Source organism: Saimiri boliviensis, chromosome 16 (assembly GCF_048565385.1).
Source record: "Saimiri boliviensis isolate mSaiBol1 chromosome 16, mSaiBol1.pri, whole genome shotgun sequence".
Taxonomy (NCBI): Eukaryota; Metazoa; Chordata; class Mammalia; order Primates; family Cebidae; genus Saimiri; species Saimiri boliviensis.
The window spans coordinates 73,207,264-73,220,312 of record NC_133464.1 but is presented as its reverse complement, the minus strand read 5'-3'; the positions used below and the strand labels follow the sequence as shown (position 1 = coordinate 73,220,312).

Genomic DNA, 13,049 nt, shown 5'->3' with positions numbered 1-13,049 from the left:
GCAAGTTCTCATATAATCAGGAAACGGTTGCATATTATCTCTTCCGGGTCAAAATGCAGCAAGCTGAAAATTTTATATGCATAAAAAGCTCACATTAAACAAAATACGATTAATGCTATATAATTAATTTTGACCTAGAAGTTAAAGACACCTTGAAGTGCTGATTTTTAAAGAACATACTAATTTTAGAATGAATTTGGATTCTACTTTCTTTATGAAAATGATACTGCTTGGCATGACTCACCTATCACAGATTCCAAGTTAGTGCTGGCCAATTCAACCAGGTTTCAACTAGAGTTGAAAAGGACTTCAAGGAAACAATAGAATGTGGAAATGCTTGTTTGGAGCAACCTGTTGATTTTGAGGCGATGCGTTCTATCCATTTTAAACTTTTAAAAAGAATAATTACAAATGTTGGCAGTGATATACAAGTACTTTTAATATATTTGCCTACCTTCTTGAGTTTCCAAAATTTCTTTTCAGAAATGAATATAAATCCTTACAATGCTGAATAGTGATTATATTACTAGCTAATTTTAAAATAAAATTATGGCCTATATGCATAATTATGTTTTTAAGATTAGACCCATTAGTCCATTCTTTAACATGTACACAAGAATCTGATCCATTCCCTATCTTTATTGACTTACAGGGACAAGAAAGAAAGAAGGAAGAAAGGAAGGAAAAAAGGAAGAAGGAAGAAAGGAAGGAAAAAAGGAAGAAGGAAGAAAGGAAGGAAGGAAGGGAGGAAGGAAGGAAAGGGGAAGGAAGGAAGGAAGGAGGAGGTAAGGAAAAGGAAAGAAAGGAAGGAAGGAAAAGAAAAGAAAAGAAAGGAGAGAAACGAAGGAAGGAAGAAGGGAAGGAAGGAAGAAGAAAAAGGAAGAGTCAGGAAGGCAGGAAGGAAGAAAGGAAAGGTGAGAAAGAAGGAAGAAATGAAGGAAAGAAAGAAGGAGAAAGAGAAAGGAAAGAAAGAAAGAAAGAAAGAGAGAAAGAGAGAAAGAGAAAGAAAGAAAGGGAGAGAGAGAAAGAAAGCATAACCTAAATCCAGGAGTATTTAACAAACTACGGCTCTTAACAAGAAAACTAAAAACAATAAAAAGTTAAAAGCTACAGTGCATATGGATTTTCCTGTAATATCTGTAATATAAAAAACATAAGAATTTGGCTAGTCACCCATTATTAGATGCATCTGCTCCACATTTGTCTTTTTATTCATCTTACATACTGAGAGGAAGAAGAGAGGAAAGGTTAAGTAAAATTTAAGTCAAAGTTGGTTTGGATCAAGAACTAATTTTGTTTTTTCATACTGATGATTTTTAATAGTACTGATAAGGTTTCATTAATATAGGCTCTCGGCCGGGCGCGGTGGCTCACGCCTATAATCCCAGCACTTTGGGAGGCCGAGACGGGAGGATCACGAGGTCAAGAGATCGAGACCATACTGGTCAACATGGCGAAACCCCGTCTCTACTAAAAATACAAAAATTAGCTGGGCATGGTGGTGCGTGCCTGTAATCCCAGCTACTCAGGAGGCTGAGGCAGGAGAATTGCCTGAACCCAGGAGGCGGAGGTTGCGGTGAGCCGAGATCGTGCCATTGCACTCCAGCCCGGGTAACAAGAGCGAAACTCTGTCTCAAAAAAAAAAAAAGAAAAATATAGGCTCTCTTTCACAACCTTCAATGATTGCAGTAAGTAGCCAAAATTTTAGGGGCAATAGGCTGGCTAGGCTTACGACTTTGTTCTCCTTTCCTGCTCCGTAAGAGTTCATCCTATAGCCCAGATTTATTTATTTATTTTTATTTGTTTTGAGACAGTGTCTTGCTCTGTTGCCCAGGCTGGAGTGCAGTGGCATGATTTCTGCTCACTGCAACCTCTACCCCCCAGGGTTCAAGGGATTCTCCTGCCCTAGCCTCCCAAGTAGTTGGGATTAAAGGTGCCTATCACCATGCCTGGCTAATTTTTGTATTTTTAGTAGAGATGGGGTTTCACCACATTGACCAGTCTGGTCTCGAACTCCTGACCTCAAGTGATCCACCTCCATCAGCCTCCCAAAGTGCTGGGATTACAGGTGTGAGCCATCAGGCCCAGCCCTACAGACCAGATTGAATCACAGAAAATGAGAAATGTTCTTTAGTTAAGATGGAACATCCTCCACAGAGCTCAGTATTAACCTGTCAGCTGGACAAACTCAGTTCTTCCAGGGGAGTTTTCCATGCAGCAATTCCAGGATCACTCGGTCATTTTGTGAAAGTCCTCTTCTCTGAGGGTGGGTAGTATCTCTCTTGAAGGGAGAGACTTTCCCGAATAACCCAGGGAAGGGATTATCTTCAGAAAGAAATCCTCTCTTCTCCCAAGTGACTGACTTTCTAAAGCCAGGCCATTGCCAGGAGGGAGAAAAGGAAGTTAGCATCTGGTATCCTCCTTTGTTCATTGCTCTCTTGGTCTACACATCAAGGTATCTAAAGGCCTGCTCTTGGATTGCAAGGACAGGACACTGATAGACGTTGCTACTTGGAGGCAAACAGGGAGTTTGAAAGGAAGTCATCTCTTCATGCCAGTAAATGAAGATGAACAAGCCATGTCTTTCCCTCCAGATTATCCAGAGTCAAACAATTATCTGTATTTATTTCCTTTCTGTTTTCTATAACCCACTACTTCTCAAAGTGTGCATTGGAATTAGCTGGAGGGCTTGGAAAAATCCAGATTGGTGTGCTCCTGCTCCAGCTCCAGAGCTTCTGATTCAGTGGTTCAGGGGAGGGAGCTCAGGGTTTTGTAGTTCTAACAAGTGCCCAGGTGATGGCGATGCTGCTAGTCTGAGAACCAGTGAGAGGCAGGCTCAGGCCAAGGTCACTGGAGCAATCCCTGCTCCACCCTCTCAATCTCACTCCTGTTTTTCAAAATGTGGGCCAGGGACTCCCAGATCCTAATCACCTGGAGTACTTGCTGAAACACAGGCTTAGGTCCTGAGTCAGAATCTCAGGGTGTGGGGGTCAGGATGACAAGCTTCACCAAGTTCCCCAGTGACTCTCATGAACTCTAAGCTTTGAGTCTACTGCCTCATCCTTTAGCAATGCCTCATTTTAGGGCTCCATCTGATCTAGATGATCAATGTCATGCTAAGGGAGGAGTTCTCAGCTGCCCTTAAATGACAGAGGCAAATGAGATGCATCTCAAATGCCAGCTGTGCTCTGAAATGTATTTCCTGACTGGCTAGGATGCAGGCTATGCTGTGGGGGGAGGAGGCATTGGCAGCCCATCTATGCCACCCTAGGCTGAGAGCCAGAGGGGAGTGGTCTTCGGAGATCTGTCTAGAGAATAGCAGTAAATGGTAAAACTCCAAGGGGAAGGTGACTCTTAGAAAACCAAGGTGGGCTTGTTGGTAGCTGGCCCATGACCTATAATGAGCCACGCTATTGAGAGTTCCTTCTTAGGCAGCCTCAGCCTAGAGCTCTTTTGACACTCCCCCTGGGCCCATGCTACTGAGTGAAAGAAGGCCTCCAAGTAGTCCCAAGAGATCTTTATGCTTATTTAGAGGAGCTTCTTGTCTTCATGAAATCAGGTAACAATCACTTTGACGTCTGCATCATTTAATAATTCCCACTCAACAATTGGTGTCATTTAATAAATAATTCCCTTTAATAATTATACAGACCCTTCACCTGAGGCAAATAAAGAAGACACTTTCTAACTGACTTCATGTCAGTTTTAAGACCACAAAGGAGAAGGTAGGGTAGAGGTGCTCATCTTGTGCATGCACAGCCTTTCCAACACCAGTTCTAGAATTCGCTGAGAGGCAGGCTCAGGCCAAGGACCCTGGGGCAATCTCTGCTCTACCCTCTCAATCTCACTACCTTTAGCTCCAGAGCCATGAAAGGAAACTGATGCCGGAGCCAAAGTGTGTTTAATAGAGGTTCAACGAATACAAATTGGAAACTCTTCATAGGCCAGTCTCAGGTGGAATAAATGCTTTGACAGAGACTTTCAGAATCTGAACGATTAACTTCGGTGGTAGAAATGATACAAGACGGTAATGTTCTTCTATTTGTGGGCAAATTTGGGTTTCCTGAGTCTGCACTAAGTACATTTTTGAAGCTCAATGCTTTCTCTTGCAGCCTGTATGCTAGACTCCAGCAAATCTGTTCAACCGCTCTAACATGTTCTAAAATTATAAATCGGAACCTACACTCGCTTAAAAACCTCACACTCTGGGCTTCACACACCCTCTGCTCATCCTGTGTCAGGAACAAGGCAGTTTCTTCAAGCTCTCCTCTGCTGCTTTACCTGAGCTGGTGGAGGCAGGGGACTTGCTGCGCCTGGACGGTCCTGGGCTCTTAGTGGTGCTCCTGCGGGATGACGAAGCTATTTTGGTGTAAGAAGTGGACTTCACCACTCGACATTCTGGGGAAAGAACAACAAGCACACATCATTACGGGATAGTGGCACACATACCAACTCAATATGCACAATACACCTGGAAGTAGAAATATACGACCATCCTCAGTCACAGCTACTTCCCACCAGTTGGGTTCTTGTCTACAGCAATGGAGCCAAGAAAATAAAGAGGAAGGACAGGGTGAGCTTCTTAGACATGGGAGTAAATAATACTTCCACCCCCCTAGTTTACCTTCCTTACAATAATATTTTGGCTAGTAATAGGAGTAATAGGCTAATACAGAGTTTGGGTTTCTCTCGACTCACCCCTCAAGTTATCTATATATATGGATCTCTTAGGATAAACTGTTCTTGCTTTCCAAGGAAAATGTTAGAAGCAAGGTCAACCTCTCAAACCAAGATATGTGGTGGTGGAAGATTCCTCCCATCACAACAGGGCCAAGTTTATTGTCGTGGGTCCCCACGAAGATAGCTGTGGGTCCTTATGATGTGTGGGAGATGACAGCATTTGCATGGAAGAGGTAAAACTGGTGAAGAGGTGGTATTTCCCTGCAGCGAGGGCATGCTGCCAGCCTGTGCCACCACATAAAGCTGCCACAGAGCTTATATTGTGTCTGTGAAATGGTTTGTGGCTTGAGGACAAGAAACAACTTCACTTTCACTAGATCTAAATTCTCAGTGCTCATGTCCATTAAATTCAATGCTGAACATGTTAAATGGCAGAGAGCTTTCTGTTTCTCTCTTAGTGACTCCCTTGACCAATTCTGATGCTGTGCAAACCTATATGTCTTGTTCTCAAGAAACTGCTTTTAATAATTAACAAAAATTGTACACTTGTAAGGATAATCAATGCTCACTGTAGATGGAAAACATAAAGTATATTTTAAAATACCCCCTGCTGGGCGCAGTGGCTCACACCTGCACTTCCAGCAATGTGGGAGGCCAAGGTGAGTGGCTCACCTGAAGTCAGGAGTTCGAGACCAGCCTGGCCAACAAAGTGAAACCCTGACTCTAATAAAAATACAAAAATCAGCCAAGCATGGTGGTGCATGCTTGTAATCCCAGCTACTCGGAAGGGTGAGACAGGAGAATCCATTGAACCTGGGAGGTGGAGGTTGCAGTGAGCCAAGATTGTGCCACTGCACTCCAGCCTGGGCAACAAAGAGTAAAACTGTCTCAAAAAACAAACAAAAAACACCCCCCCAAATAACCCATGATCAAATGATACTTTATTTTTAAAGAGGGGGTATACAAACTTCTAGAATTTTTTCCTATGCATTTATATATCTCAGCATTAGGATTTGTTCATACATATTGATCTATTACCAGCCCTTTTCACAATACAATATCTGTGAGCATTTTCACTCTGTTATTTAATGGCTGTTGAGCATCTGACTGCATGGAATATCGTAATTTACTTAACCAAATTTCTACTATTGAATATGTAACTTGCTTTCAATATTTCACTATTATAAATAATTACTCAGTGACACTTTGTATGCAAATGAGTATACAGTTATCCAATTATTCCCTTAGGACAGATTTAGTCCGGGGCATGTGAAATTAATTTCTAGTAGCCAGAAACCAAGGACGCTCTGTGAGTGCTCGAAAATATTTGCCAACCCTTTTCTTTTGAAAAAATTATAAATTCAAAATTAAAAAATAGCAATAGCTGTTCGTTCTTTCCCCTTCAATATCACTACCTTTGTGATATCGTTCTTTCCCCTTCCATATTACCACCATTTTTAATAGTGTATGGCTCTTGCCATAGCTTTTCTAAACACATACATACATAGGCAGGTTTTTGTTTGCTTTTATAAACACATACATACATAGGCAGGTTTTTGTTTGCTTTTTATAAAAACAGCAAGATAATGACATATTTTATACATTTTTCATACTTATGATATATTATAATCATCTTTCTTGGTCAATCCATAGCAATCAAAACTGTTTTCTAAACCCTGCATCATATTTTATATGTTTATATCACAATTTATTCAATCATTCCCCTGTTGAGGGACAATCAGGTCATTCCTTATATACCAATTTCTTCTTTATATTTTCCAACTTAAATATAAAATTTTAGAGACCAACCAGGCCAACATGGTGAAACCCCACCTCTACTAAAAATACAAAAATTAGCCAGGCATGGCAGTGGGCACCTGTAATCGCAGCTACTCGGGAGGCTGAGGCAAGAGAATCACTTGAACCTGGGAGGTGGAGGTTGCAGTAAGCCAAGATCTCAAAATAAATAAATAAATAAAAATAAAAAATTTTAAACTTAAAAAATTTGCTGAACGAAGTGGATTTGGTGAGTTGAAAGAGAAAAACTTTTTAAAAGCTCTGAATGGTGCCCTCCAGAAAGTCCAACTCAAACAAATTGTACTTTTTTTTTTTTTTTCCTCGGAGACAGAGTCTGGCTCTGTTACCCGGGCTGGAATGCAGTGGCATGATCTCTGCTCACTGCAACCTTTGCCTCCCAGGTTCAGGAGATTCTCCTGCCTCAGCCTCCCAAGTAGCTGGGATTACAGGTGCCCACCAACACACCCAGCTACTTTTTGTATTTTTAGTAGTGATGGGGTTTTACCATGTTGGCCAGGTTGGTCTCAAACTCCTGAGCTCAAATGGTTCACCCACCTCAGCCTCCCAAAGTGCTGGGATTACAGGTGTAAGGCACCGTGCCTGGCCTCAAATTGTACTTTTACAGACAATGAGTGGTCATTTGCTGGATCCCTCACTGAGGTTAGGAATTACATTTTCAAAAAATCTTTGCCAACTTCTAAGCGAATATTGGATTTTATTTCTTGAAATCTAAAATTGGTTTGATTGCCAGTAAAGTTGTATATTTTACCCACATGCATCTCAGCCATTTGGATTTCTCCTTTTGTAACTACTTATTTATGTCCTACTTTGTCTTATTGGTTTATAAGAGTGTATTCTATATGAAAATTTAACCCTTAGTCTATCATGTTTAAATATTTATCTTTGTAGGTAGTTGTTGAACTACGTTAGCTTTTTAAATGTGGTGAACCTTTTTAGTAGTTTTAAATTAAACTACTTTAATTTTTCCATTATATATTCTAAAACCCATTTTATGCTTTAGTAACAAAGAACTCATAATCATTTCAGATCTCATTCTGATGCCTGACTTTAACTTCAAAATTTTCCTTCTCTATCCATGCAATTTCTAATTTTCTAAATTCAAAACATGTTTCTCTCTCTTAACATATTCTAAATTGCTTTATATAAACATCATTTTCTATTTTTTTTAACATGTAAACCAACAAAGTGGTTTAAATTGTTTAGTAAGAAAGGATGTGAGTGTTTATGAAATACAGATGTTATACGACTAGACATAGGAGATAAGCCATGGAGAAGAGTGTCTCCTAGAGAGTCTCATGAATTCAACTGGGGAAAAAGAAGAGGGAAGATTAAAAAAGAAGAGGAAGGAAATTCTGCCTGGCGGTATTATTTATGGATTCCTCCACTTGTTTTCATAGCCCAAGACAAGAGAAATTAATCAGGGCATTACAAAGCCTGCCCCTCTTCCCCAACAGTTATGTGGGTCACTGCTGCTGTTCTGGCCTGCCCACTGACCCTGCAAGAGATTTCTGTTTTTTTTTTTTTTTTTTTTTTTTTTTTTTTTTTAAAAAAAAAACTACACACACGAGAATATTTGCAAAAATTAAGATAGGAATAACCAAGAAACAACATTAATAACATCAGAAAATACAATCGGAAAACCAGGATCATTCACATGGGACAATAAATGCCTGAGGTGTCCTTAGAGATTTTAATTCACAAAACAGAGCTTTAGAACGTACCAGGATCTCAAATTAGCACATGGCTCTGTCCACGCAACTGACAACACATTCTGGAGTCTGTCTTAGCTTTGGCCTCTGCTTAGCTTTTTGGAAGTACACTAGCAACCAAACTGGAATGCCATGATGTTGCTGGCCCATTGGCGTGCTTCCAGGTATATTTTTATCACGTGGCCACTATATGCCAGGCACTGAGAACTGCTTGCATGATGGAGAGCAATGCAAAGTTTGGAACTCAAAACCCTTACCACCTGGTAGTGGTGCACAGAGTCTTTTCATCCGGGCTCTTTTTGCCCTGAACCTCATGTTTGAAAAATGCTGGTTTCTGCAACACATTTCTATTAAGTTAACATTTCATTTTCTCATTTTAAATCAAAATCAAGATGATCATGAGGGCAGATGACCAAAACTCTTTGTTCCAGGTTATGAACATTCAGAGGTCACATAAATTTAAAGCAATAATTTTAAAAGCTCAGCATTTAGTTAGCAAGAATGAATAGTTAAAATAGAAAGCTACCAGATGGCACGCACTGTTAATAATACCCATCTGTGAGCCACAACTTGAATTAAAAAGTTGGTTTTAGGGTTTGTGGCATGCCACTTGGCGCAGATGTCAGAGTTTCCAGCTGTGGCTGTAACTACCAACCAGCAATCCAGGCCACCATAATAGAACCAATCTAACCACACTCAGTTGGCATTTCTCCAACTACCAGAAAGAAATTTGGTATTTTTGTGAGGTGAGGCATTTCTTCTTATTAGAAGAACTGTAGGTATTTCATTACATTTTTGAAGTATTAGAAAAACTTGTGGCCTCTTATCATGCTTCCAAAGCTTCCCGTACTTCTCTTGAACTGAGTTCAAGACATACTATTACTCATTCAGAATTATTTGTTTATTAGACTGTCTCCCCACTCCTATACTCCATTGGGTACTAACTAGTTCCTGGCATATTAAAAAGTATGAAGTAGCTGCTCAATAAATACTGGCCCAAATTGCTGCTGATCCTGTTACTACTTGTGTGAACTCATGGTATTCACCAAACTCACCCAAACTCTCATTTTACAGCTGTGAAAACTGAGTCTCAGAGAGATGAAATGAATTGCATCAGAACGCAACTCTCTTGGGTTGGTGGCTTTCTCACCATCCCCAATATCTGATGTTGTGGCCTAAGCAAGGTGTTCTATGATGACAAAAGCCTGGGAAATGTCTGTCAGTGTCCCTGGTTAGGGGCAGACAAATGGGTGAGGGTGGATCAGAGAAAGAATTGCAAACAACTGTTCTCATGTCAACATTAAATTAGAAATTCAACATATGAAAGCTACCTGTCTATTAAATGTTTATTGTATCAGAAAAAGAAGAACATTAAATTGTCTTTCAGAAACGGAGTTATAATGAAGTAACAGCTTGGAGGATCATGGAGTCGGAAAGATAATTACAAATATTTCTACTCATGGACCACTTGTCTTTATGATAAGAGTGATGCTTCATGTGTCATAATGGGGATTAGAATAATTCCAAAGGCTTCGGTTGAATAACAAAAACAGAAACAACAACAAAAGATTTATAGTAACTACATTTTCTAAAATGGGTCAAAATAAACTCAGTTGAAGAATGTTGCAGTGCCAAGCTGTAAATTATTTAAAACACACACACACACACACACACACACACACACACACACACAAGAACTCCAACCATCTTTCCAAATAAAGTTTAGATTTTCTGTATTTTAATTAATTTAAATGGGAATTGTATTTTATATAATGGTGAAAATGCAGTAAGGAACAAACGCTGCATGGCTTTAGGGAGAATACCAAAATCTTCATCAGCTGAAAACCACAATTTTGAAACACTGTGAATAATACGATCTAAACAGCCAGTAACGTCGAAAACCTTTTTGTTCATATAATGGCATTTTCATAGCCTCAGGCAAGGAAGAAAGCAGTCCCTTCCATTCTGCCTCTCACATGGGGGCATCTGCCTTTGTGACCATCCTTTCTTTACTCTGATGATGCCTGGTACCTCTATATTTCACTGACCAATTTTCTAAGAGGGCTGCATTTCTGTTGGTGGTGGAGAAACTGGACAACTCAGACGCTCCTTAATAAAAATGACACCGAAGGACTGTAGGTAAGCCACTTGAAGGAAGCTAACAGATGGTAATTTCTCTTGCTCCTAAAGATTGCAGCCTACCCAAAGGACAGGACAAAAGACAGGTCTGATTCTACCAAACTCATGAACTGGTTCTCTGATGACTGAACCTCCCACAGCATGCAAGCAGGTAAGCAACATTGGATTACATCTCTGTTCTGTTCAGTCCCTAAATTCATCGTTCTTAGAGGTGAAAAGTATCATTCCCCACACAATTTATACTAACATCAGTTGTATAAATGTTTAGGGGATTTGTTAAGATAGAAGTCAAATGTTTCTCACCTTCACCCAGGACATGAACTCAAGAAATGGGCGTTCTTTGATGGACAGATTTAGAGAGACAGCCCAGATGGTGATGTATAAAGAGGAGGTGGAACACATTCTCTGGCCACATTCCTGGTGGCAGGAGAACCTCCACTTAGAGAGATCCTCGCCCCACTCAGAAACAGTTGGTAGGTAGGCTGAAGTGTTTTAGAAGGTGCTAAAGAATAGAAATGGTTACAGAATTCCACCACAGGCAGCAATGGCTTACCTGAGCTCACACAGTGTTCATGCATTCAAAGGGGCCCACTTACACCTTCTGGAGAATCTTGAACAAGGCACAGGTGAAGTCCCTCAAGAGTGTCACAGCATTGGTGACATGCTGTATGCCGGCTAGGGAATACTCTTTAAACAAGAAATGTTTCTACTTTTCTAGTCTCTTTTGAAACCAACCAGCATAAAAGCACTCTTAGGCAGAGGCCTCTTAATAGGTCTTAACTCTAAATTCAGTTTTCTGAACTGTTCAGGAAATGGACAAGTTCATCTAGAAGAATCCATCGTGAGCAGTAGATGCTTTGTGCTTTCTGCCTTACCCTGATTACAAAGGCAAGCTTCTTTTTAATTTGGCAAGGGTACAATGCCTGTAAATGGAATAATATTCCTCTCCGTTGCTATATGCAAAAGAGAGTAAGGTGGCACATTCTGTTCCAAAGTCTTTTTATAAAAATGGCACAAAGTCAATGACAAAAGGAACTTGCAATTCTGATTCTCCAATCCTCCAATAAGTTGCCCCTACATGCTCACTTCCCTCCCTTTGGGAGGCACCCTCCTAGAATATCAAGGCTGTCAATGGTTACCGAGGCAACTCTCTCCTTAACTCAGGAATATGCCCTCCTCCTGTCACCACTCCAACCAAGTGGTGGTCCAGCTTCCTTCTGAGCACTGCCAATGCCTGGGAGATTCACCACCTCCTGCTTCATGGTTTTTGAATCTTCCAGCATCCTCAGGAGGATGCTTGTCTGCCTGGTTGAGCTGAACAAACCCATCCTGGTACAATGGACAACTAAAGTTCATTTCCTATGGAAATGTTAGAATTTTCATACTTCACAGCAGCATTACAGGAAAATCTACACACAGGCTTCTTACGGAAAGGGTGGACCTGCTTCCAGTAAGAACTGAGGCCCATCCTGTTTCTTCTACTCTGTTTTCTGAGTGAACCCTGACACCATGGTAAGACTCCCATCCTACCACCTGTGGGGTTTGCAATAAGTGCTGCTTTCCCAAGCTCCACATGCAGCATGTCTGGAATAAAGGCAATCAAGATCCGCCCACTCTAAAACACAGCTTTTAAACACAAGCCATGGCAGTGGGGGGGAAGCGGGGATTGTTAATGGGTACAAAAAATCATTAGAAAAAACGAGTAAGATCTAGTATTTGATAGCACAACAGGGTGATTATAGTGAAGAACAATTTAATTGTACACTTAAAAATAACTAAGAGTATAATTGGATTATTCATAACACAAAGATGAACTCTTGAGGTGATAGAAATCCCATTTACCCTGGTGTGATTATTATGCATTGTCTGCCTGCATAAAAATCTCCTGTACTCCATAAATACATACACTTACTATATAACCATAAAAATTATTATTATCTTTTTGAGATGGGGTCTTGCTCTGTCACCCAGGCTGGAGTGCAGTGGGACAATCTTGGCTCATGGCAACCTCTGCCTCCCAGGCTCGGGTGCTTCTCCTGCCTCAGCCTCCTGAGCAGCTGGGATTACAGGCCTGTGCTACCATGCCTAACTAATTTTTGTATTATTAGTAGAGATGGGGTTTCACCATGTTGGCCAGGCTGGTCTCGAACTCCTGACCTCAGGTGATCTGTCCACCTCCGCCTCTCAAAAGTGCTGGGATGGCAGGCGTGAGCCACCACACCCAACCAAAAATTTTTAAAAAAAATGTATAAAACAGAAAAGTAAAAAAGAAGGCATGGAGCAAACTGAATTGGAGACAAAGGCATCAGCCAGAGGTAACTTAGCTGGAGGGTAAAGGCCCAGAAACTGAGATTTTAAAAGGACCTTCTAAAAATACAGGCATGTATGTTTAAAGCAGCGTTACCACTGGCCCACCACAACTTCCAGAACACCCAGCTCAGCACTCCAGATGGCACCCACGTGTTCCTGCACCTGCACAGGGCTCTGGAGACAAGGCTGGGAGTTGAAACCTTATGTAACATCTGCAGAAGGCTTTATGGCACTGGGATTTCTGTATTAACATCTCAAAAGGCACAGCTCAGATCTACTGTTCTGATAGTATGAGTGATTCTCCTTTCCAAATATTTTCCTTTTCCCTAACAGTCAAATAAGAGAAAAGTTTATCTTTCCCTACATAACAGTGCAGAGGTCTGCAGGAGTTCT

General features: G+C 40.8%; 1 protein-coding gene across 4 annotated transcripts in view; it reads right to left on the bottom strand.

Annotated features, from left to right (window-relative positions):
• DCLK1 (doublecortin like kinase 1) overlaps window positions 1–13,049 on the bottom strand; it is a 350,533-nt gene that overhangs the window by 94,931 nt on the left and 242,553 nt on the right. For all 4 annotated transcript variants that reach the window (XM_039473245.2, XM_074387830.1, XM_039473244.2 and 1 more), the window contains exon 5: window positions 4,282–4,398. In XM_039473245.2, the coding sequence (XP_039329179.1) occupies window positions 4,282–4,398 (117 nt within the window). The remainder of the gene's footprint in view (window positions 1–4,281; window positions 4,399–13,049) is intronic.